This window comes from Taudactylus pleione, unplaced genomic scaffold, assembly GCF_031769625.1.
Source record: "Taudactylus pleione unplaced genomic scaffold, aTauple2 ptg000179l, whole genome shotgun sequence".
Taxonomy (NCBI): Eukaryota; Metazoa; Chordata; class Amphibia; order Anura; family Myobatrachidae; genus Taudactylus; species Taudactylus pleione.
The window spans coordinates 616,190-640,806 of record NW_028284581.1 but is presented as its reverse complement, the minus strand read 5'-3'; the positions used below and the strand labels follow the sequence as shown (position 1 = coordinate 640,806).

Genomic DNA, 24,617 nt, shown 5'->3' with positions numbered 1-24,617 from the left:
CCGTATTAGTCCCACCCACTCACAATATTCTATGTAAGTGGGGCACAATCAGTGTAATCTTTACCATTTGTACACCTAATGTGCTTATTACTCTCCATGAATCTCCTGTATAGCTGTGTGATCCCTATTTGCATAAGTTTGTAATGACCTATAGAATTTGTTTAAAGAAACCTGTAGGATATAAGAAGTTATCTGAGAAGTTCTTTGTACAGAACAATGATCTACAATGGAACTGAGATTTCTCTAAAGAGCCTTAAAAAGAAAAGGCTGAACAGCCCACACGTGCTCTTCGTAGGTGTTTCTTCCTGTTTTCATTGTGGTGATTTTTTTTTACATTTGTTGGAGTTGTTAGTCCACTGTATTTGTGTCCTATGATAAATGACACATTGCGGTCACTTTCAGCTCACAGAACATTTTATTTCAACATGACACTTTCAGAGCCAGGTTAGATAACATTATATCAATCAGAAAGATGAGTATTGTAAAATATACATTGTCATGCATATCAGTGCTTTTTCGTGAAGAACCCCTGGCACTGTGGGCATGAGAAAAAATTCTGTGCTGGCTTAAAAAAAGAAAAGAAAAAGTCATCACTCTCATACTTAACACAAAGTACTGTAGCTTGTTCTCAGACATATAACCATGGGAAATGTTTACATTGCTCCCCATAGAGTTTGGCTCAGTAGACTACAAAAAATTATTCTTGCCCGACCCCCACCAAACAAATTTGTTCTGATATACATTTAGCATGATTGTGGTATTAAAATTAAGCATATTTGTTCTTTGTGACCTGGCCACAGGAGGTAGTTATTATCATATAATCTGTGATTTGTATTGTTTTATTTGACATTATGTGAAAAAGACTAAAGTCTTCCATTGAAACTAATTGGAGACTTCACCCATGTTATTTCTTTGTCTGTTTCTATGTTGGCTGGTCAAAGCTGCAACTCCCTTTTCTTGTGCTCCTGTCACACTTTGGAAGTGTTTTATAGCTAACTCTCACATGCCAGGGTCCTCCTACACTGTCTAGCGGAGTGCTCTGGCACAGAAAGGCAAACACATTGCTTATGTACACTATACTACATCAAGTATAGAACATTTGTTCTAAAAGAAAAAATCCAAACAAACTTTGTAAAACTAGCACAATTTATGGTGAGGGTGGATGCTTCTTATGATGACGGACTATATTTTGGGCAGATAAACCTTCATAAAGCTTTGTGATTATATAATGTATAGTTGTACAACACACAGTATAGGTTGGGAAAGTGGTACAGCATACCTTCTAACCATGGGCGTAGTAACGTCCGAGGGGGCCCGCTTGCAGCAGAACCCTCAACTGAGGAGCGGGCCAGCCCCCCCGCCATCCGGGCATCTTACCTCTCTCCAGTGAGTGGGTTCCTCCTCGGTGGCGCCAGCTTCCCAGTCATATTTGGGAAAATGGTGCATGCGTACTAGAGAGCAAAGACTCTGGGGACAGTGCCAGAGTCTTTGCTATCACTTTGCAGCTTCATCTGCCCAAATATTACTGGAAAGATGGTACCACGGAGGAGGAAGGATCCACTTGCCGGAGTGATGGAAGTATACTTTGGGTGCAGGATGTGAGGTGCGATGCTCCCCTGGACCCCGCACACCGTGCACCCATAAATACACTTATGCTTCTAACATGCAATGCTGTCATTGTGAAATAAGATATAATGTATGTGGGGCATGGCTTATTCAGCTGGAATCCGAATATAATGATATAAAACCAATAAAAAAAGAGAAATACACCTGTTAAAAAGAAAAGAGAAAACAGGTGGAATTTTAGTAATGCAGACACTGATTCATCCACCCATATATTTATGTATTTCTGGAATAATACTTTATAAAATAGATTTTGGACATCTGTGCAGCTTGTAGTCCTCCAGGCACTTTTTATGATTATATATAGACTTAGCAGCACACATGAAGAGGTCAGCACTAATTTAACTATTCATACCATTGTCTACACATAAACAGGATATCTATATATAATAGATATTTATCCAAACACAGCTCGGGCAGTTTCATCGACCTTCATATGTTTGGTGCTGCAAAACTGCCTCATGATATTTTGCATTGACCCTTAGACCCTAATATAAAACTGCACAATGGAAATGACAGTTACATTGCCCTATGAGTACTAGAAGTGAAGTTGAATTAAGTTTTGTTTCATTAAAACTTTTGTTTTACATATTTGTTAATCCTTTAATTCTACGTGTCCATGTCTGCTTCACATATTTCACATGTTGTCTTTGCAATGCGAGAAAGTCCCCAACCTCAGGTATATAGTTTTAGTATGAAAGACAGTCATTATTTTGTGATAGCCAATGGGAACCAATGAAATGTCCTCATATCCTGCTGTATAGCACACTTCCATAATACGCCAAATGAAAAGTCATTTGCAGCTTTGTGTTGGAATGTAACTGGGCCCATCCAGCCAGTACCGAGAGGAAAGATGGAGGAAATAATGTTTTGCACCTTATTAAGCAGAGGAAAAAGTTTCAGTGCATACAGACATAGTTCAGAGCTTTTATTGTGACAGATTTTTTTTCCATATGCGTGCGTACTCTCTGTAATTCCAGTGTAAAATATTGTACTTGCACTAGCTTTTATAAAAACAAATATTAAAAAAAAATGGAAGAATTCATATTCTATTTTCTAATTGTGGTGTGTCTATTTGTAGGATACACTCAAGTCTGTTTATTGAATTTTATGGTCCCTTTCTTTGATGGTGCTTGCAGGTTTTCTAGGTAGAAATTATTTCATTATAATAAAACAATGTTTGATTCAAAATTTGAACAAAATTGTTTTAAATAAATTGTCTGTATACCAGTACAAGTTTATTGTTTCAGTATACACGTACTAATAAATAACAGTGCCAATTGCATCTCTGTGTCTGGTCATTTTTTTGCAGCTACACAAGCTACACACACAACTCTTTCACACAGTTTCTTTAATATTTGTTTTAATTATAAATGGAACAATCTTATTCAACAATACATTCACTGACCAGGTAAGTACATGGTAAATTAGGACGGGCATGTTCCATGCTCTCTGTGGTGCAAGAGGCGAAGAAGAAAATATTATGGTATTATTTATCCAACAAAAGTAGTGTAATACACAGCAATAGTTACATATGTAGAGCAAAAGTCTTGTACAAGTAATGTGCATAAATAGTGAGTTCTGAAGGCGTAACTTATGCTAAGCAAGTTGTGATGTTATAATGTTAGTATTCATATAAACATTTATAAAGGACAATATACCTCATGGTGTAAACCACAGGGTTACTAGTAGTTACTTATACATAAAAATTCTTAAACCTTTGACATTGCAAAAAATAAAAAATGTTCAAACAAGATTATTTCTCAATATTCCAAACGCAATTCAAGGGCATGGAATCTCTTTGGATTGGCTACTCACTCCGAGCAGGTGAAAAATGGCATGTCCTAAATTCTTTTAATGAATCTGTAGTTCTCTCTCTGGTCTGTTTTTAACTTGGCGGTGATGATCTATTCCAGATCTCCCTTTTTCGTTCTCTCCCCATAAGAAAAGGGGAAAAGAAATACGCTGCCCTAGTATATTACATTTATTAAAATGACTCCTTTATTGTAAGAACACGTACATGAAACAAATTCAAACCTGCAATTGAGATATTATGCAAAAAACATGTGCAGTAATTCCGTTACTAGAAACAGTGACCATAAGCGCATATACTCCACAAGCGCAGTCAATTCTAAATTTAATACACTAGGACATCCCTCAAATGATGTGGCTCATGAGGAGGTATTCAATTATAAATAAATAATTTATTATAGGGATAGGGTCTCCTCATTAATAACGTCAATAATCTCATTGGCACTCTTATTTAAGAGCAGATTGTCCTCTCAAATTATGTGGCCCCTTGGTCATTGTCTGGTAATACCACTCTGCACTACAGAACCACTAGTAGAGTCACGGATGAAGGGGGTGCTAAAAAATGCCTGATCTCCCCCATCTTGACACAACCTCAGGGGCACCAACATTTGAAATAGGAAAGTCCCCTTTTCCAAACAATGTTCCCCCTGTAGTTATTGTATGATCACCAGACATAACACCCTACACTACAGAAAGCAGTAAATAGTCCAGTGATGAAGGGGTTATAACACCCAGATCTCACCCTTCCTGGCTATAATAAACTCAGGCATTTGATGAGGTAGGTTCCCTACTATTCAAAGTGGTTTGTCTTGTTGGGTTACCATTATATTCCGACACATTTTAAGCGTTTCATTCAGATTATTAAAAAAAGTATCATTTTCAAGTGCACATTTTAGACTACTGCTTTCTTTGGTATTGAGCAGATAGATTAATAGTGACGCAAGATGCACAAGATGATATTTGTTGGTAGTTAGAAAAAAATTTGCTCGTAGTAAACTTGTAATTTCAATAAAAAAAAACAAGGTATAATTTGTGTTAGCAGTGCACAAACAAATTCCTGATATTGATATTGGAATGTGACTAGCCAAAAAAGTGCCAATACAGGTTCAACACAGGGGTGATACAAGCCTCAGCAGGGAAGGGGTTGAAAAGCATTTAAAGTGCCTTGTGTCTTCAGATGGTTACAATAATCCTTTATGGCTAATAATTTCCTTATTCCGCACTAGGCGGTAGATTATATAGGACATAACAAAGTTAAAAAGCACTATAATGTATACAGTATATATATATATATATATATATATGCAGTTACTTAAACACAGCCTACTTGTACACATTTTAAGCACCCTTAATTGCTGAATTTAACAGATTATTATTTTTTTTTAAATTGTTAAATTCTGATTTTATTTCAATGTTTGGACACCCTTCATGTAGATCCATGATACTTTTTATGTTTTAAAACAGCTAAGCGAGGATTTAAAAAATAATAATTGTTATAAAGCATTGAAAACATATCTAAACACTTTCAACTTAGAAATATTGCTGCCAAAAAACATCATTAAGAAATGGAAAAGAATGTAAGGTCTGGAAGGCCAAGGAAGATATCCTTTAGAAGAACAGCCTGTGTCTGGACTGATACTGTATGTAGTGTACAACCCACACCGTAAAGGATATGCAAGAAGGTTGCTTACATCTGAATAATGGTCTATAGGTCCACAGTACAACATAAATTAACAAAAAAGATCTGCACGAGTGAGTTATAGGAGGAAGCCTTTACTACCAAAGTCAATGTCTAAAATACACAACACAATACTTATAAATCAAAACCACAGAAAAATTACATTTGGTGAAAAATACATAATCGTTTAAAAGAAAACACAACATTGCTTTACTGTTAAGCATAAGGATGGCTCTATTATGGTTTGTGATGGTGTGGTAGCCACAGAGGCACAGGAAATACTGTCTGGGTGGAAATAAAAGAATGGATTCAATTAAAGATCAACAAATCCTAGAAGCTAATGGCACTAAGTCAGCGTAGAAAATGAATCAATTTGAAAGACTGGATATTTCTGCAAGAGAAAACTCCTAACATACTTTACATACAAAACATATTACAGCATAAACCACAAAGTGCTTATAGAGTGGAAGATTGAGGATTTTGTATGGCTTCAAAGCACCCAGAAAATATGTGGGGAGATCACAAAGAGGGCGTACATGGAAGACGACCTACAGTAAGAATATGTCTGAGCTGGAAGAGTGGGAAATCAATTCCTAAAACAACCATTGGCCCCAGTCTGTTACATTCAGCAAATAACATAATTGTGCACTGAAATGGCCAGAAATATGCCCTATTTAAGTCTACACTTCTACAAACATCTTTTCACTTATGCTGGGTACACACTTAATGATGTGTACCCAGCGCAAAGTCGTCCGTGGCAAGTCCTGAAGTCGGTAGTGACGGAATGACAGCGGGGGCCATGCTGCATCCAGCAGCATGTCCCCCACTGACAATATCGCTTGGCGGACCTGCATGCAGGTTCGACGAGCAATGTCACTGACTTCACGCGGGAGCGATAAAGTGGGTACACACTGCCCGATGTGTCTGATATGTCATCCGACCCGCCAGATCGGATGACATATTGTCTAGTGTGTACCCGGCTTTAGAGAAAAACTGAAAATGAAATGAGACCAGCAGTGTTCAAAAATGTGCATACAACTGTATGTATGTTGGTATAGATGTCTAGGCATGGGTATGCGGTTACATTGTCAACATTCAGAATGTCGGCACTGTGATGTCGAATGGTTGAGAATGTCAACATGCTCATAATGTCGACATTCAATATGTCAACACTGGCGATATGTTGACATGTTTAGAATGTCGACATTATACATGTCGATATTATGGACATACGAGCGTTAGTCTGCAGTTAGGCTAAAATAGTACTTTCGATATGCATAATGTCGACATGTTGAACATTGTTAATGTCAACATAAATGTCAACATACAGACCATGCAGACATTCTGACTGTCAAATTGGTATACCACACCCAGTAGATAGTGAGAAAACGTACAGTATATAGATAAAGTAGAAGTTATGAACAGCTGGAACTATAACAGACTAAAGGTGGGTACACACCTGACATATATATGCAGGTGATGGTCATTCATACACACTGAACGGCCATCATCTGCTTGTGCCCTCCTCGCTGCTGCCGCTGTGTGTGTACTGGCGGTCTGCAGACACATTTGCCAATGGACAGATACTGTATGTCTGCAGACATATCTGTCCATCGGCTGTGCAGCACAGCCAATGCGATCTGTTGAACGCTGACGTTCACCAACATATTGCGGGTACACACTGGCCAACGGGCAGCAGATATATTGGCCGATCAGACGGATATTAGTGCCATGGTTTGTTGCCCAGTACACATCACACTGCACATTGTTACTGGTTCGACTTTTTAAACTGGTCCTTTACAATGACAGCTCCACAACACATCCTAGACAGTACTACAGTATCGAGGTGTAGCTGCTGTTATATATATATCTTGACAAAGGTCCAAACTTGGGATCGAAACATCGATTTGATGTGATACCTGCTATGTCATAATTTAATAAAGGAGTTTTATTCAGAAGACTGGTGAGTGCACCCCATTTTTTCAAATGTTTGTCTTTTAAGGGTGGTTCTGTGACTCCCTTTTGGGTAAGCTACCCCAGCAAAATATTTGTGAAGACGTGAGTGTGGACCTATCTGGAATTATATATATATATATATATATATATATATATATGGATGACAGAGACTGAATGGCTATCACGGTACATGGGGAATACTAACATTATTTTGGATAATGAAGGCACAAAGATCGTCATATGAAATTAATTTCGGTTTTCACTCCTTAGACCTGTATTTTTCTAGAACGTGGAAATGAACGGCTGTGATTCAGCTATGCTATTTCTAGAGTACTCTAGCCTGCATGCCTACAGCACTCCCACACATGCAGTCAGGCTTCATTCCTCACTAACACAGGCACTAACACACAGTGAAGATAAACCCTGCTGAACATTTTAATTAAATATACATCATGCACGATTATTCCATGATCTAAAAAAAGAGACAAAGCAGCCACATTGTAATTAAAATTGTGCTGCAAAGATAAAGTCATTTTAAGTTTGTAATAGACTTAAAACAAGTGGTCTAGTCTTTAACCCTCCATCCATTTAGACAGCCTGTTAATTAGTGTAGCAATTGGCAATGAGTTATGCGCCACCAGCTCTTGCTGGACTGTCTAGAACAGGGATGGGGAACCTCGTGCTCGGGGGCCTTATAGGATTAGGCATCCCTAGGGGGACATAGCGTTAGGCACCTCCCCAGGAGTTTTAGGGTTAGGTGCCACTAAGGGATGGTTAGGGGAGGAGAAGGGTAGGGTCAGTATACTTATCTGCCCCATCGGGATTCTGATATTTCGGGCTTCCGGCGTCGGCATTCATCCGCTGGGATTTCATACCCATTCCGGTATATCGACGTCCAGGATCCCGTCCGCCGGCATCTTGAACATATTCCGTTTTAAACATATTATATAGATACTATTAAATTCAATTGTTAAAGGTGTCAGGTCTGACACCTAAAAACACATCCAAATACACATGCTGAAATTTCACACACATCTTCTGCATGTCGGCAACAGTTTTTACGTAGAAATGCTTCTCACCTAATCACAGTATGGGGCAGATTCCAGTTGTGAGCAAAGCAAAAAGTTACTTTGAGAGCAAGTAACTTTGTATCTGGAACAAACCTTGGACTCAATCCAATTAGCCACGGTGATCTCATGGATGTGAGTCATCGCTGCAACAGTCACACTTTACAGCAGCCCAAACGCACAGAAAAGTGTTCGCAGCCCCATAGAGCTCCAAGCAAATTGTGTGAATTTGAGCTTGGATCGGGCCGCAAGGGTTACGAGCTCAGGTGAAATTGCTGGCGATTTAATGCCGTGGCGACAGCAGCTTTCACCCTTCACAAACAATTGGATTGACCCCTGTGTTGCAACGCATCATCAGAATTATTATTCTTCTTTTGCTTGCAGAGTAAATACTGGTTGCATGTAGCCCACACATACTGGACAGCTTGACTTTTTTACTACAATTTACATTTGAGTATGGACACGGACCTCCCAAATCTAAATCTCTGCACACTTTACATCTTCCCGACCTGCAGTGCAGCATTGTTTTAAAAAGTTGTAAAGTTACTTGCTTTTAGTTCCCCTGCTATGGCACTGGCTCCCCAGCCGGTTCAGCCTGGTGCTGGTAATAGGAAATAGCTGTAACCCCATGATGTTTTTTCCCTTATTTTCCCATACTAGTCCAGGCTTAGAGGTATGGGGCAGGTTACTGATTTAGAACGTAGGTCCCGTGCTATTTTATTGTTCTCAATATAACAGTTTCTTCTCAATTTCCAGTAACAGAGTCTGCTTCTGTTTGTGTGGGTTTGCCATTGTGCTTGTATTTATTTCTTACTGCCAGGGGCTTATCTACCCCTTGGCCAAAATGGCACTCACAAGGGGTGCTGGCCGAGGGGGGGCATACGTGGTGCCACCCGCGGCCAGTGGGTAGATTTGGGGCAGGACTTCCAGGACTAGAGTCCTGGGAATACCCCTGGCTCCTACCCAGGGTAGATGTCCATAGCCAGACAGCTGCTGGCGCTTGCTGGCGGCTGCCTGGTACAGTAAGTGAGTAAAGTTTTATTTATGTTTTGAGACAAGGCATGCGTGACGTCACCACACAGCTGTGTGTGAGACTGAGGAGCCGGCTACAGCCAGAAGGGGGTACCCACTACCCAGCCAGCAGAGAGGGTAAGCAAGTATGTGAGCTTCAGGGGCTGGATGCGGGCGGGAGCAAGCATGGGCTGGGGACACATATGGAGGAGGGCTGGGGACACATATGGAGGATAGCTGGGAATACACAAGAGGGTGGCTGGGGACACAGTATGAGGATGGCTGGGGACACAGAAGGAGGATGGCTGGGAACACAAAAGGAGGATGGCTGGGGAGACAGAAGGAGGACGGCTGGGGAGACAGAAGGAGGACGGCTGGGGAGACAGAAGGAGGACGGCTGGGGAGACAGAAGGAGGATGGCTGGGGACACAGAAAGAGGATGGCTGGGGACACAGAAGGAGGGTGGCTGGGAACACAGAAGGAGGGTGGCTGGGGACACAGAAGGAGGATGGCTGGGGAGACAGAATGAGGATGGCTGGGGAGACAGAAGGAGGATGGCTGGGGAGACAGAAGGAGGATGGCTGGGGAGACAGAAGGAGGATGGCTGGGGACACAGAAGGAGTATGGCTGGGGAGACAGAAGGAGGATTGCTGGGGAGACAGAAGGAGGATGGCTGGGGACACAGTATGAGGATGGCTGGGGACACAGAAGGAGGATGGCTGGGGAGACAGAATGAGGATGGCTGGGGAGACAGAAGGAGGATGGCTGGGAACACAGAAGGAGGATGGCTGGGGACACAGAAGAAGGGTGGCTGGGGACACAGAAGGAGGATGGCTGGGGAGACAGAAGGAGGATGGCTGGGGAGACAGAAGGAGTATGGCTGGGAACACAGAAGGAGGATGGCTGGGGACACAGAAGAAGGGTGGCTGGGGACACAGAAGGAGGATGGCTGGGGAGACAGAAGGAGGATGGCTGGGGAGACAGAAGGAGGATGGCTGGGGACACAGTATGAGGATGGCTGGGGACACAGAAGGAGGATGGCTGGGGACACACAAGGGGTATGGCTGGGGACACAGAAGAAGGATGGCTGGGGACACAGAAGGAGGATGGCTAGGGTGACAGAAGGAGGATGGCTGGGGACACAGAAGGAGGATATATCAGACTTTTTGAGAACAGTGGAAGCCGGCAGGGCCGGATTAAGGCTTGTGGGGGCCCCAGGGCAACTAATTGCGCCCAAAGCTCCCAAAATATTTTTCTTATGAAGCCCTAGGTGCATACTGCAATCACTCAGTGCAATGCAAAACTGCTGGGTGCATGGGGCTTTGGATCCTCTCCAGAAGGAAAAGGGCCCAGTTTCTCCCCATCCCCTCAAAACCAGAAGGGAAAATTAAATCCTCAGGTCCCCCTTCACCAAAGTTATGAGGAACTCCTTGACATACAGAATTCTGAGAGCCAAAAGGCTCCTTAGAAGACAAGGGTCTTCAGGCTTTCCTCCACCACAAGGTGGAGTATGCAATTCTTGAGAAATTCAACCCTCTGCCACTTTGGGACAGGTTAACTGCTTGGTTGGGAAGGGGAAGACCTGTGGGTAGCACAGGAGGGAAGAGGGCCAGAGAGAATACCAAGCTTTGAGAGGTGTGTCTGAATTTGATCCAGTATTTCTGCATTGAGAACCATGCTGCCTGATGAAACTTGTAGCTGGAACAGAAAGCACCATCTGTACCTGAGGTTATGCTGGCAGACGATCCTTGTGATAGGCTGAAGGTCTCACTTTTTCTGCACATTGGGGATGGAGCGAGATCCTGAAAGATTTGTAATTGAGCATGTTTAAAAGCTACATGAGGAGTACTGTATCTGTTAAGGGAAACAATATTTTGTTTTCCTCTTGGCTTTATAATAATGGAGCTGTACAATAACATCTCCTGGATTTTGGTCCACCTGGGATCTAGCTTTGAGAGCCTTGTGAGTTTTGCTCATGAAAAGTTCTGGGTCAGAGGCATTAGGGAGAATCTTCTTGAATAATTATGTCAAATAAGATGGCAAGGTTGAAGGGTCTTAGAAATATGTTACGGAGCCTGAAAATATTGCAATGAGACCTGTTCCCAATATTCTCTTATTTTTCCTTCAAGGTCTCCAACTCTAAAAAAAAGAATAGACACTTCTAAGTCAGTAGCAGATTGTAAGCTATATAGTTAATAAGTTTTGCTTTCAAAAGCATCCATCCTGTTGCTTACAAATGCAATATCTGCTTTAAAGTCATCCACGGCTTGTTACAATCCCAGTCAGGAGGCAGTCCTTATTTAATTTACTATATTAGTAATCTCTTGTTGATCTCCCATTCCCAGGTCAACATCCAAAGAAAGAGTCAAACTGAGAGAAGATGTTTGCTCTGGTTGCGACAATGCAGATGGGTTATTTTTGCCATAAAAGTTCAGGGAACCAGACTGTGCACACTTCTTGGATTTTGACATCATAAAACAGAAGAGAGGGGTTCATAGAACATTCAATCCTTGGCACACAAAAATATGGGGAGGTGGAGGAAGGGAAGGAAGCAGTGTAATACATCAAATAGCCATGAGGTGGTGCTAAAGCACTGAGTGTATAAAATATAAGATATCAGGAAGAAACTGGATGATGAAGTCGGCAGGGCTAAAGCTAGGAATAATAGGTGCCAATTATAGATCACCCAGATAATCAAAATAGGAATTCCTCTGGCAAAAAGTTTGTTGAAGTAAGCATTATATATTACAAGGAGGTCAATCATGGCTTAGATAGAGCTGTTCCTAGTTCCACATTACTGTATGTATAGAAATGGATAAATGGAACTGATCTGAGCAGAAGTGAACTGCAGGCAGGAATGTGTTGGATTATCTAGCTTGTGTGAGTATTGGCAGTACTGCGTTCTTTCACTCTATGCCTAAAAATGGACTCACCAGGCTTGCAAGGAAAATTGATGTTGAGTGTGAAAGACAGATCAGCCAATGGTGGTATGCTGAAGAATTCATGCAGCGTCATTCAAGAGAAGTAGGATCCATCTGAAAATTGGATGCAGTGATAAAAAACTTTGTGAGTATGGGTTTCAGTGGTTGAAACAGGTGCAGATGAAAGGGGAAATGTAATGGAGTCCGAGTTTATGTGCGACTATGGACTCACATCTGTTCGCAGTAGGTTTGACCCAAGTCTTCACTTAAAGTCACACTATGTAATTGTGTGCAAGTATGTCAGAGACGCGAGCCCATGCAAGCTTTTCTGGGGAAAAGTCACAATGTGCAATGTAAGTTAATTTCAATGTTTAGCAGAAGCCTGCACAGATCAGTGAGATCCATGCAAGCTTCTGTGTGTAAAAATGGATTTCAAGTGATAAAATAAAATAATGAAGTGGGGTCCACCCCCCACCCTCCCCCAAAAAAAGGGTGAGCACCAGACTTTGTGAGTTGGTCCTGGTTGTGATAATATGGAGCGAAAAAGAATTAGGGGTCCCGTCAGCACCAGGCTCTGTGAGCCGGTCCTAGTTATAGAAATACAGTGACAACATGAGTAGGGGGTCCCCTATATTATCCACTACCAGCACTGGGCTCAAACTAGCGGGGGTGTACTGCCGCAGCCAGAGGACATGCTTCACAGGTCCCTCGGCCAAAGCATTCAGCACCTCATACTAGTCAGCCCAAGCCAGAGATTTCCAAAAAAGGGGTCACCCCTATCCAGGGTACACCAGACCAAGACTGAAGCTTGGGGCTATCCCCTGCAACAAACTGAATAACCTCCCATCCCACCATTGAAGTTTATAAATGTAGAAGTAAAACTTCAAGTTATACGGTCAGGGGCACCAAGAGGGGGGGGTGCGGGTACAAATTACACAGGCCACAGGCCTGGGCTTGCTGGTGGGGCCCGGCGGGGGCCCGGGTCCAGCACCGCTCCCCCCTCTTACATCACAGCAGCCCAGCACACGCTGCTGTGTGCTGAGCTGCACTGGGAGACTGCTCGCGGCTGCTAAGATGCAGCCACAGCAGTCACCTATGCCTGTGGGGGGAGTGATGAAGCTGATCACGCCACACACAGGTTATGCGCCAGGCTGTGGGGGCTCACTGCACCACCCTCGCCAGCGCGCAGCGCCGCAAAATCATTTTTCTTTACCTAAAGGGATGTGGCCACGCCTCCCGCGATTAGGCCAGGCACACTTTTTACCGGGGCCCGGCGCGGCTCTCAACAGGCCTGTATACGGTCTAACCAATGGTTGAGATTTTCTATTTTACATTACTGGAACGAATTAGCAATAAAAGTTCAATATCGTGTTATATTATAATAAGTATGAGCATATGGATAATATCACCTAGATTTTTTTAAATTTCAACATGAATGAATGGGTAAATGTAATAGCCTGCGCAATGCAGGCATCTGTGAGTTGTCGGCAAATCTGCCCGATGTTTTAAAGGGGCAATTATTTAAAATGCAAAATTCCCTTATGTAGCACCATATTTACAGTACAATTTCATTTCTTGCAGTTCTCTTTGCACCCATAGAAGGATCAGAGAAAGAAGAAATAATTATGGCTATAAAGTATCCTGATGATAATACACTGACACGGCAGCTTTGGAACATGATTCCTTAAGCAAAGAGTTAGAACATGATTTCACCCAGTGGAGTGAAGATCCTTTTGGTATTTTGCCCACTTGCCGCATGAGGAAATGCACCCTTTAAACAATAGGCTACTATGACTTTGCAATACAAACACTGTAATACAAATATTTAATATCGCCAAATCCGCAATACTAAATAATAGTTCTGTAAAGCTATAAGATTTGCATGGTGGGTGGTATATATAAGTGCATGCACACAGATTGGATTCATTAAAATAAACAAAATGAGAATGTTGCCCTACAGCAGAAGTAACTACGTTTGGCAATGTTCTTCGCCTAAAGGCCTCAATCACACATTTAGGGGTTGGTGCTGAGGGCCTGATTAAGACCCGCTCGTGAGCACATAGCACTCGCAAGCAGGTCGATGGCCGGGCAGTGCGCACGCACGAGCCCCGGAGCAAGTGAGAAATCACTCGCTCCGGGGCTCGCTACAAGACAGGGCGGCTATCGCGCCCAGTTTTGTAGGCGGGTCGGTGGGGTGGCTGCACAAACGGAGGCATTTCCGAAGGAATGCCTGCCGTTTGTGGGTGGCCCTACTGACATCACACGTGATGTCAGTAGTGAACTTCCTGCTCTATTAGCTTCACTGGGGCTTGCGGTGGACAAGACCCTACCACAAGGGTCTCGTCACAAGCCTGATGGTCGCGATAATCGCGACCATCGCCAGGCCGCCCGCTAAAGCTGTAGGTGGTCACCCACAGTTTAGTGAGCAGCCTGGAGGCCGGGGTAAAAAAAAATGGCCCGCCCTGATTCAGAGCGAGCACTCGCAAATAGCGAGCGCCTCTGAATCAGGGCCTGAGTCATCAGATGCAGCCAGCTCTGCACCAGTAGTATATACACCAGGTATATGACAGGCTTACATCACTTACATTTACACTCAAGCAGAGCACAAGAACAGTTTGTTAACATTATTTTGATTGGGTAAAATGCAATTAGGTTTGCTTTAAAATGTAAATAAAATCCTAATTTTGCAGATATAGGGCCTGATTGGGAGGCGCGCCAAATCAAACGCAATGCTGATGTTCAAGTAGCTGAGCGAATAGTTAGAATTGCACATGCACGGAAAGTCCTGTGCAATCTGGACAGACAGTATCTGTGATAGGCGATCCCTGTTGGTGACTGGAAGGTGGCCTGCAGTGAGCCCAAAAAAGTCAGTCTCATGCGCATGTTATAGGAGTGTTGAGTACATGTCAGAAATAGCTGAAGCAATCTCAGACGCGGAGCCACAGCCACAGTGGCCATGTTCACATGGAGACACTACACCTGCCATAGGCCTGGTACAAGTGTCTATGGTGCAAGAAAAGGTGCTCAGATGGTGGCGTGTAGAGAATCTTCGTCAGAGTTACAGCATGCAGAGAAGCATTTCAGGGTTTGCTCATTCAGGTGCATGCTACTACGCCAGGGAAAAGCAGAAACTAGCATTTGCATTTATCGCGGCTGCGACTTTTGCAAGAGACGCAAGAGCGGATGCAGCAACGTCCACCACTGAATCAGGCCCATGTACAAATGAAAGTAACATAAAAATGTATTTTACTTTATGCCCAATAAGCCATATACAATGAAAAAAGCACTAGCAGCTTCAGAAGTCAAACCATGGTCAGCCAATCAGAAATGGCTAGCCACTCCTCGCGGTCGTCATCAATTGCGTGTATTTGCACTAGGCCTCACACACCACAAATGATAAGGCTACTACCTGCATCTTCATACGGTTTTGTCTAAATTGTAGTTAAGTGATCGTGTTTGCCAGTCTCTCCCCTGCTCTGCCTTATGGAGGCTCATGTATCAGATGCCACCAAATCTGCGTACAGACATAGGCATATGCTTTTTGTGTGGTCGCAGTCCATGTTTGCACATTTTAAGATAAACAAACAGGAAAACGTCCAGCTCAGCATTAGCCTATTAATGTCCAGCACTGTAAGGCAGATTGGCAATTTGCCATGGAAAAGAGACATTTTAGGTTCCAAAACTCAGAGGATCTTTGTTCACAACCTGTTGGACAGATCAAAAGAGGTTGACCTTTAGCAATAATGGTTATGCTAACTAGTTAACAAATAACATAGTTTATATAAAGCAATATACAATACAGATCAGCACTTCCAATATATAATTTATTATTTTATAACCAATCACAAGGTATACTTTAAGGCCACAAAACTGGCATAAGGGCCAAGTAATAGTTAGTTTTACTGTATCTATGCGTACATTAAGTATTGTAATAACAGGGAGTTGCAACTATAGCTTTAAGCATTAAGATTTAGTTTTAAAAATAATAAATAAATGCTTACAGTATATATCCTAAGTCTGTTAAAAACTTAAATATATTTATATATGTTACATAACAAAAAAATAGATTGGTTATGAAATGACTGATTTTAATGTATCTGTGATAATAAAGGAGGTAAGGTATAATATATATACTGCATAGAAAGCTTGTCTACATATCAACTATATTTTTGATAAGAAATGTGATGCATGAATAAAGAACAGTCTGTCTGGAGACAAATATGGGATGGAAGCCAGTGATAACAATGATGTGGTAGCTGCTTATGCATATACACCATTAAGAAAACATCTGGTTGAACTGCTGGGTCACACGAATAAAAGTTGTCCGTCTGCTTAGCTCTTTCAGTTTAGCAGCTCCCACATATGTGCAGGTAGATCTTAGTCCTCCTAGGATGTCTCGAACAGTATCCTCCACATCTCCTCTATACGGTACTTCCACTGTCCTACCTTCAGATGCCCTAAACACACAAAGAACAAACACAGATTATATAATTATACAATGTTGGGTTTATCATCCAAGAACCCCTTGTTATATTTCTATAGACAAGTAGAGTTCCTGCATTAAGTCACATCCCTGGGTGGCCTAAAGTGCAAAGGTTACGCCTTACATGAACAGAATTTAATGACGCTAGCACACTCTGGTCTAAAGGGGCCTATCCATTAGACAACTTTTTGAACGATCCGACCAAAACCAGGAGGTTTTGGTTGGAACGTTCAGAAAGTTGTCTAATGTGAAGGAGCAAGGAGGTCGTTGCTGACTTTAGTGAGGGCAGTTTCAGTGGAGTGGAGAGAACGGAAGCCAGACTGAAAGGGGTCAAGGAGGGAGTGGGAGGAAAGAAAGGTGGTAAGGCAGTTGTAAACTGTTGTAAATGGCATTATTACACCGGTTGGTTCAGCCTGGTGCTGGTTATAGGAAAATAGGGGGAACCACATGTTGATTTTCCAGGTCTAGGGCTGATTATGGATTTAGGGTGGTGCTACACCATATGTTTTACTTTTAAAACCTTCATTTAATTTTAGCCCATAGAAACATGCACATATTGTAATGAGAGCTCTTGGCTCCACTCGCTCCAGAACCGACCCTGTGTGCATGTAAGTACAGCGATGCATGTAGGTAATGATCTGCGAAGGCATGTGACAGGACTGCGGATTGTGCAGAGTTGGATGCAAGTGTAAATACACCTTTCTACAGACATAAACTTTGCATCTAATATAGGGTATAGTGCAAAGTGATGATTATGGCTAGTAGCTAAATAAGTGAGTAGATAAATAACGCACAACAACTCTTCATAACAGTGAATATACACATTTATTTCATGCATGCATTTAGAGGGGATACGTTCAGTATCCCGACACAGGAGAAGCCGGCGCTTAGAATACCAACGCCGTGATCCCAACACCTTTCAGAATCCTGGCGTTGACATCCCAAAGGTAAGTAGTGGAGTTGGGGGGAGGGTTAGGGTTCAGCACTAGGGGGAGTGTTATGGTGCATACACACAGTCAGATTTTTCTTCAGATCTGAACGATAACGATTTAAAAAATCGTTCAATCATTCATATCTGAAGGAAACTCTGACATATCTGGCATATTTGTCAGATCTGTCAGATGAACGATTTGAACGATGCGCGTTCCCAATGGTCAGATAACGATATCTGATGTGTTTGCAGTCAGACTTGGACGATTCCATTCATTTTAATGCAGTCAAAAATTGTTCAATCGTTCAAATCGTTCAAATCTTTGGTAAAATCGTTCAAATCGTTCAATCGTTCATCTGACAGATCTGACAAATCTGACCGTGTGTATTCTCCATTAGGGTTAGGCACTAGGGGGGTAGGGCTAGGTTTAGGGTGCGGGGAGGTTAGGTTTAGGGTGCGGGGAGGGGCAGGTTAGGTTTAGGCACTAGAGGGGGAGGTTAGGTTCAGGCATCGGGGAGGGAGAATGGGTTAGGGTAGGGAGAGGGGGAGGGTTAGAATAGCTACCGACAGGTGTCGTTAACCTAGTTCTGTCGGGATGCCGTTGTCAGGATTTTGACCACTGGGATCCCGAGCGCTGGCATCCCGTACCCATCCCATTTAGAGAGCACATAAACTCACAACTCTAAATCAAACACAATGTGTTAACAATAAGCAAATACCCCCATCCTGGCAGGCATGATGCAGAAAACAAGCTAAGTATAATGTAAAAACAACATCTCCTGTGCTCTCATCATATTGTCAGGAAGATCTCTGCACAAGAGTTTCACAGAGGCTGCTTACGGGAATAAATTAGCTACACATCATCTGACTGCAATACTTGGCAGATCCTGTGAGGTATCACCTATGACAGGTTGGAGTGCATACATATGTCTTGACAATATCCTTGCATATCAGTGCTACAGAAATGTGGAAAACAAAAAGCACCCTGGGGATTTGTATAATATACATTGGGCTCTTCCATCACATAATTATCGCCTTACAGATTCTCAAATGCCTGTCCTCGCTGCTTCACAGACCACATAGTGACTTCTAGTGCACAGTCAACATATGATATGATGAGTTACAGCTGCTCCGGATTAGACCGGCTAAACACACATATTCACATATTCAGTGTTGTGTTTCTCCACCATGCTTCTATTTAAGCACAAAAAATTGGTTTCTAAATCATGCAATCATTAAAAAAAGTAGTACACCTAATTGTTGTAAATGAGATTCGAAAGGGGTTGAACTGCGCTCATGCGTGTTGGTGGATAGGAGGGGGGATGTTGGGTGGATAGTGGGTAGGCTGGTGTTGGGGTCTAAAGTGGGTATATAGGTGGGGGGGTGTTGTGGGTGTATGGAGTCCTGCACTGAGATCAAAATGGGAATTGGGGGGGGTAAAGGTGCGCTCTTCCTTGATGTTGTGGTGCTGACTGCTGTGGTATGATTGGTGGGTACGGTGTGGGGTATGCGTGTACAGGGAGGAGGGAAAAATGAAAAAAACAGACAGAGTGGGGGCCAAATCTTTTATTTGGAGTAGTCACAGTGCTGCTCCGATGAGGTCCCGGGCAATGCGGGGGTGTGTGGAGGTGTTAGAATAGAGGGCGATTGAGGTGGATGAGGATGAGACTCCCCACATGGAGTCTCATCCTCATCATTTTTCATTTTTTAATTTTTCCTCCTCCCTGTACACGCATACCTCACAACTTACCCACCAATCATACCTCAACAGTCAGCACCACAACACCAAGGAAGAGCACACCTTTACCCCCCCAATTTCTAATTGTTGTAAATACCTTTGGAAGCTTGATATTTCACTTGTATTTATAGGAACTGATTCGATTAGCATAGAGGTGCCGCCGGATATCCTGAAATGTTCGTTGATACACATATCCGCCTGTTACAGTGCAATCAACATAATTTTGCTGCACATCTCTATAGGGTCCCGGCAGTCATAAATATACTTTATTTAATAAATTAAAAAAAAAATCTGAAAGCAATTAAAGGTTTGTTTTTTTTACAGTTTTCATACATTTTTGAGAAAATGCACTGGAAGCAAATTATATTACTCTACTAGAATGTGACAAAAAGGGTTTTATCTATCTTTTCCTTTAACAGTGGTGGCTAGAGGTTTTTCCCCACTAGGGATTGCCTCTCTTCTGCATTAGCGATTTATCGCTTAAGGTAATTTTGACCTTTTCGTTTGTTCTTGTTTTTATTCTTGCTCTGGTTATTTAGTTTACCCTATCATTCCCAGGCTTCTCCATTCCCGTTACACTGCCTGTCCAGTCTGGTGCATATTGCTTCATTTGTTTGGGATATAATCTCATGTTCCTTACTCCCCACCTTAACAGGTCCATGTCTTATTCACAAATCGGATATCCATATCCCGATACACTTATCTTTGTTTGTTTCACTTTACAGGTGCTCTGTGGATTCTCGCTGAATTTTCCCTCTGAATTTGAAACTGTACATGCTATAAAACATGTGAAAACACAATCTTTGTTTGAACCATGAGTTTGAGACCTCTCAAAATTTGTGGGCGGTATTATTCCTCCAAGTGTGCTAAAATACTAACTTACCTAAATAAAATGGGTATAGATGACGCCATGCTACAAGAAACGGGATGGGTATGAGATGCTGGCGCTCGGGATCCCGGCAGTCAGAATCGTGGAGGCCAACATACCAACAGGATTAGAATACCGACACCTGTCGGTAGGTATCCTAATCCTTCCCCTCTCCCTACCCTAACTCTCCCTCTCCAGTGCCTGACCATAACCTCCCCCCTAGTGCCTAAACCTATCCTCCCCCTACCCTAAACCTAACCCTCCCCCCTTAGTGCCTAACCCTAACCCTCCCCCTAGTGCCTAACCCTAATGCTAACCCTCCCCCCAACCCCGCTACCTACCTTTGGGATCAGGATGCCGGTCCCGGGATTCTGAATGCCGGAATCCCCACGGTCGGGATATTGACCGCATTCCCTAGAAACACACCTTACAGGTGCTGAGCATGATAAATTGCAGTATAACATTTTAACTTATTCACCATTTAATTCTAAATCTAAAAGTGTGGCCATCTTGGCCAGTAATTGTGTTGACTGTGTTATTCATTCTAAGATTACTGATACTAATAGGCGCTATTTGATATTGGATGTCGCAATCAATAACCAACATTTTACTCTCTGCTCCATATATGCTACAAATACATATGATAAAACAGATTTTCTGCTGCATCATTTCTACACATTCCATGATAGTAAAATCATTGTAAGGCGAGACTTTAATGTGGTAGCTTTGCCTTCCCTGGATCAAAGTGGATTTCCTCCATTGCGTAATAGCCAATCCCACTTGAGTATTCACCATGTACGCAACCAGCTCAACCTTATTGCTAGAAATTCAGCCTCACGCAATTATACCTGCCTATCAACAGCACATGTTTCTTTATTGCGAATTGATAATTATCTTTTGCTGTTGTCAGCCCTTATACCTACAATTGAATGTATAGATATAGAGTCTATTGTTTTATCTTATCATGCATAATATGGCTGACCATTGTTATCCCATCCGAATTTTCCCACCTCATATTGGGGCAGATGTATGAAGGTCTGTGAAGTGATAAAGTGGAGAGTGAAAAACGACCAGCCAATCAGCTCCCAACTGACATTTTTCAAACACAGCCTTTAACATGACAGTAGGGAGCTGAGTGGCTGGACGGTTATCACTCTGCACTTTATCACTTTCCAGAGCTTCATACATCTGCACCATTATCTCTTATGTTGGAGGCCAAAACAGCTCTAACTCTCGTTTATATTATGGCGCCAAGGAATCACTCTTCACAGCCTTCCGCACATATCTAGCACACCTTTCCTCGAAAAACAAAATGTTTTATCATCAAAATAAGACTCTCTTTACCACCTTAATGTACCAAGAAGCAGCTAAACGCACTACTTTCTCCAGGTTCCGGTTCTTTTGTGGTAACAAATCTAGTAGACTATTTACTAATCTCCCATAGGGTAAATATTTCTGCTCTGAGAAACAATCTGCATACGTTACAGCACAGATTCTCAAACTTTGTCCTCAGGACCCCTAACAGTGCATGTTTTCCAGGTCTCCTCACAGAATCACAAGTGAAATAATTAGCTCCACTTGTGGATCTTTTAAAATGTGTCAGTGACTAATGACTACACCTGTGCACCTGCTGGGTGACCTGGAAAACATGACCTGTGTGGGGTCCTGAGGACCACGTTACAGGTTGATGGTCCCAACATCATACGGATTTTCGCTGACTTTTATACGACCTTATATTCTCAGGCCCCTATCCCTGGTAGTCATAAACACACCTTTTGAGAAACTCTTATTCTACCCCAAATTACTTATGGCTTTTATTACTGAGGAGGAGAAGCTGCAGGTTATACTTTACTTGAAACCAGCCAAATCCCTAGTTAGATGGTTTTAGTGGGGAATTTTACAAAATTCATAAAGGCTGAATAACTCCCACAATAACTAGCTTTTATAATGCCATGATAGATAGAGGCTCTATTCCAACCTACTTTAATGGAGCATTGGTGAAGCTCTTACCCAGGCCTGGTAGAAACTTAGAATTACCATCCTCTTAAAGCTTGATATCTCTACTAAATTCTGACTATACGATCCTCACTAAAATATTGGCTGACAGACTAAAATATATTGTACCATAGGATCAAACTGGACTTGTCTGGGGGAGGCATTCTGTGACAAATGTTCTCAAGGTTCTAACCCTAATGCAACATCTCTCCTCATCTGGGGATTTGGTCCCCGGGGGTCTCTCACCTTTAGATGCAGAAAAAGCTTTTGATATGGTGACATGGTACAGTATCATCTATATGAGATCCTGGGAGGTTAGGATTCATTTGTGTCACTGCTCCAGCCCTTATATTCTATCCCTTATATGCAAACCTTAGCTAATAGCTATTTATCTTCGCCTATCACATACTGCGGGGGAAGAAGCAGGGAGGGATGCCCTCTTTCCCCTCTTCTGCTTACACTGGCCTGGTACATCTAGCAATACCCTTACATGACTGACCAGACTTTACCTGACTCCAGAGAGTGCAAAATAACACACTTGGCAGATGACATGCTGCTTCTGGTTTCCCACCCGGATACATCTATACCGGCCATCCTTAGAATTATTAAATTATTACCCTTAAGTCGCTTACTGCCCACATTGTCTCCTACTGTCCTTCAGCTTTATCTAAAATTTGGATAGTCTCTGATAAACTTAAATACGCCATTTACCATACTAAATACCTTCAACATTTATATGCCACTAATTATACCACAGTTTTGGCTTCTATTGAATAGAATAGAACAATTTCTAATTGGTCCCACTTGCATGTCTGCCTACTTCATCGAAACACTGTGATTAGTACTCTTTCCAAAGCTCACGTATGTCACGCAAATGATTCCACTTAAATGATCTAGAGCCAATATCTGCAAATCTACCTACTTTTTCCTTAAATTTCTCCGCCAAGGCAAAAAAACCTTGTATACACCAACGTAAATTGTTCCAAAGACATCCTAGGGAGGCACTGGTCTCCCAGATACTGTATAGCGGCCTTTCAACATGCTACACTACTCAGATATATTGTGGGAAAGTTTTTAGATAATTCTATGTTTACTAACTTAGCATTGAAGAGTGAACTTTTCTATCCATTTACAGTACATTAATACAGATTCCGAGATCTAAACTCTCTTCCCATTTACTTCACATGATAATTATTACTCATGGTTAGCCACTAATAAGAAACTAGATAGGTCTGGGGTAATCAGGATTTTATACCTGGTTTACATAATATCACATGTTTATGGTGGAGAGAGGCAGGGATAGCGAAAATCAAAGATGTCTTTAATCCTGATTGCACCCTCTATTCTATTTAACAGTTACATGAAAAATATAATATATCCCATTCTAATTTTTTCATGTACATACAACTCCGCCACTATATTGAAACTTTTACTATAGTGGACCACAGGGTCCACCTATCTGAACTATTTCTACATTTCCTAAAAGCCAATGTTTGCAAAATCAAATATTTATATTCTGAATTCTGATCTCATTAACCACACAAACTCTGACCCATGGATCCCTACTTTTGCGGCCTGAGATGTCCTCTATACTGAGTGTTCTATATCTGACTCCCTTCTGCAATACCATGTTAACACCTTAAAATATCTATTTACATCCACACTACAAGAGGTACACATTTAAGTTATAAATAAAGCATATACAAGGGTGGTTCAATAAGTAAAGTAACAAAACCTCTCACGTGTGTAATGTTCCTTTATTTCATTCTGATTTCCCACCAGGCTAGAGCAGGTAGACCGCTGCTTCCCCTCACAGTCATTAGACTGCACCTCATATCAGTCATACTGTCCCAACATCAGTTGTAAGATGGCGGGGCTGGCAGAAACATGGTTAAACATTGAGGTGCGTAGTGTGATCAGATTTCTGCATCTAAAGGGCACATCAGCAGCTGAAATTCATCGTCAACTTTTTGAGGTGTACGGTGATAGTGTCATGTCACTGAAACAGGTTTGGGTTTGGTGAACTGCTTTTGATATCGGCAGGACAGACATTCAAGATGAGCAGCAGGCCGGCCACCAAACACGTGAGTTGTTATGGTGCTACCATTGGGAGGTCCTCTCTACAGCCCTGACCTGGCACTGAGTGATTTCCATCTCTTTGTACCATTGAAGAAGCACCTGGGTGGAAGGTGATTCACAACCGACGGTGAAGTTCAGAAAGCCATCATTGTCTGACTTCAGAAGCTTCACACTGATTTCTTCTATGACGTGATAGATGCCTTGATGTACCGTTGGAACAAATGCTTAGACAAGTATGGGGACTATGTGGAAAAATAATCTGTATCAAGGCCATACTATTGATTATACATATACAGTATGTATGAGTTGAATACATTTACGCAATGAGAGGTATTTTTATCTTATTTATTGAACAACCCTTGCATTTCTCCTTCCCAACAAAAGCTTTTTGTTCCCAACGAAACTGGTTGCTGTAGAAGATGTGAAATGAAAGGAGCAAATTTCCAACACTGATT

At 42.1% G+C, this 24,617-nt stretch overlaps 1 protein-coding gene across 2 annotated transcripts in view; it reads right to left on the bottom strand.

Moving 5' to 3' along the window:
- Positions 1 to 15,886: 15,886 nt before the first annotated feature.
- Positions 15,887 to 24,617, bottom strand: part of GMPR (guanosine monophosphate reductase) — a 138,808-nt gene continuing 130,077 nt past the window's right edge. For both annotated transcript variants that reach the window (XM_088475946.1, XM_088475947.1), the window contains one exon: positions 15,887 to 16,525. In XM_088475946.1, the coding sequence (XP_088332072.1) occupies positions 16,345 to 16,525 (181 nt within the window). In that variant the 3' untranslated portion in view covers positions 15,887 to 16,344. The remainder of the gene's footprint in view (positions 16,526 to 24,617) is intronic.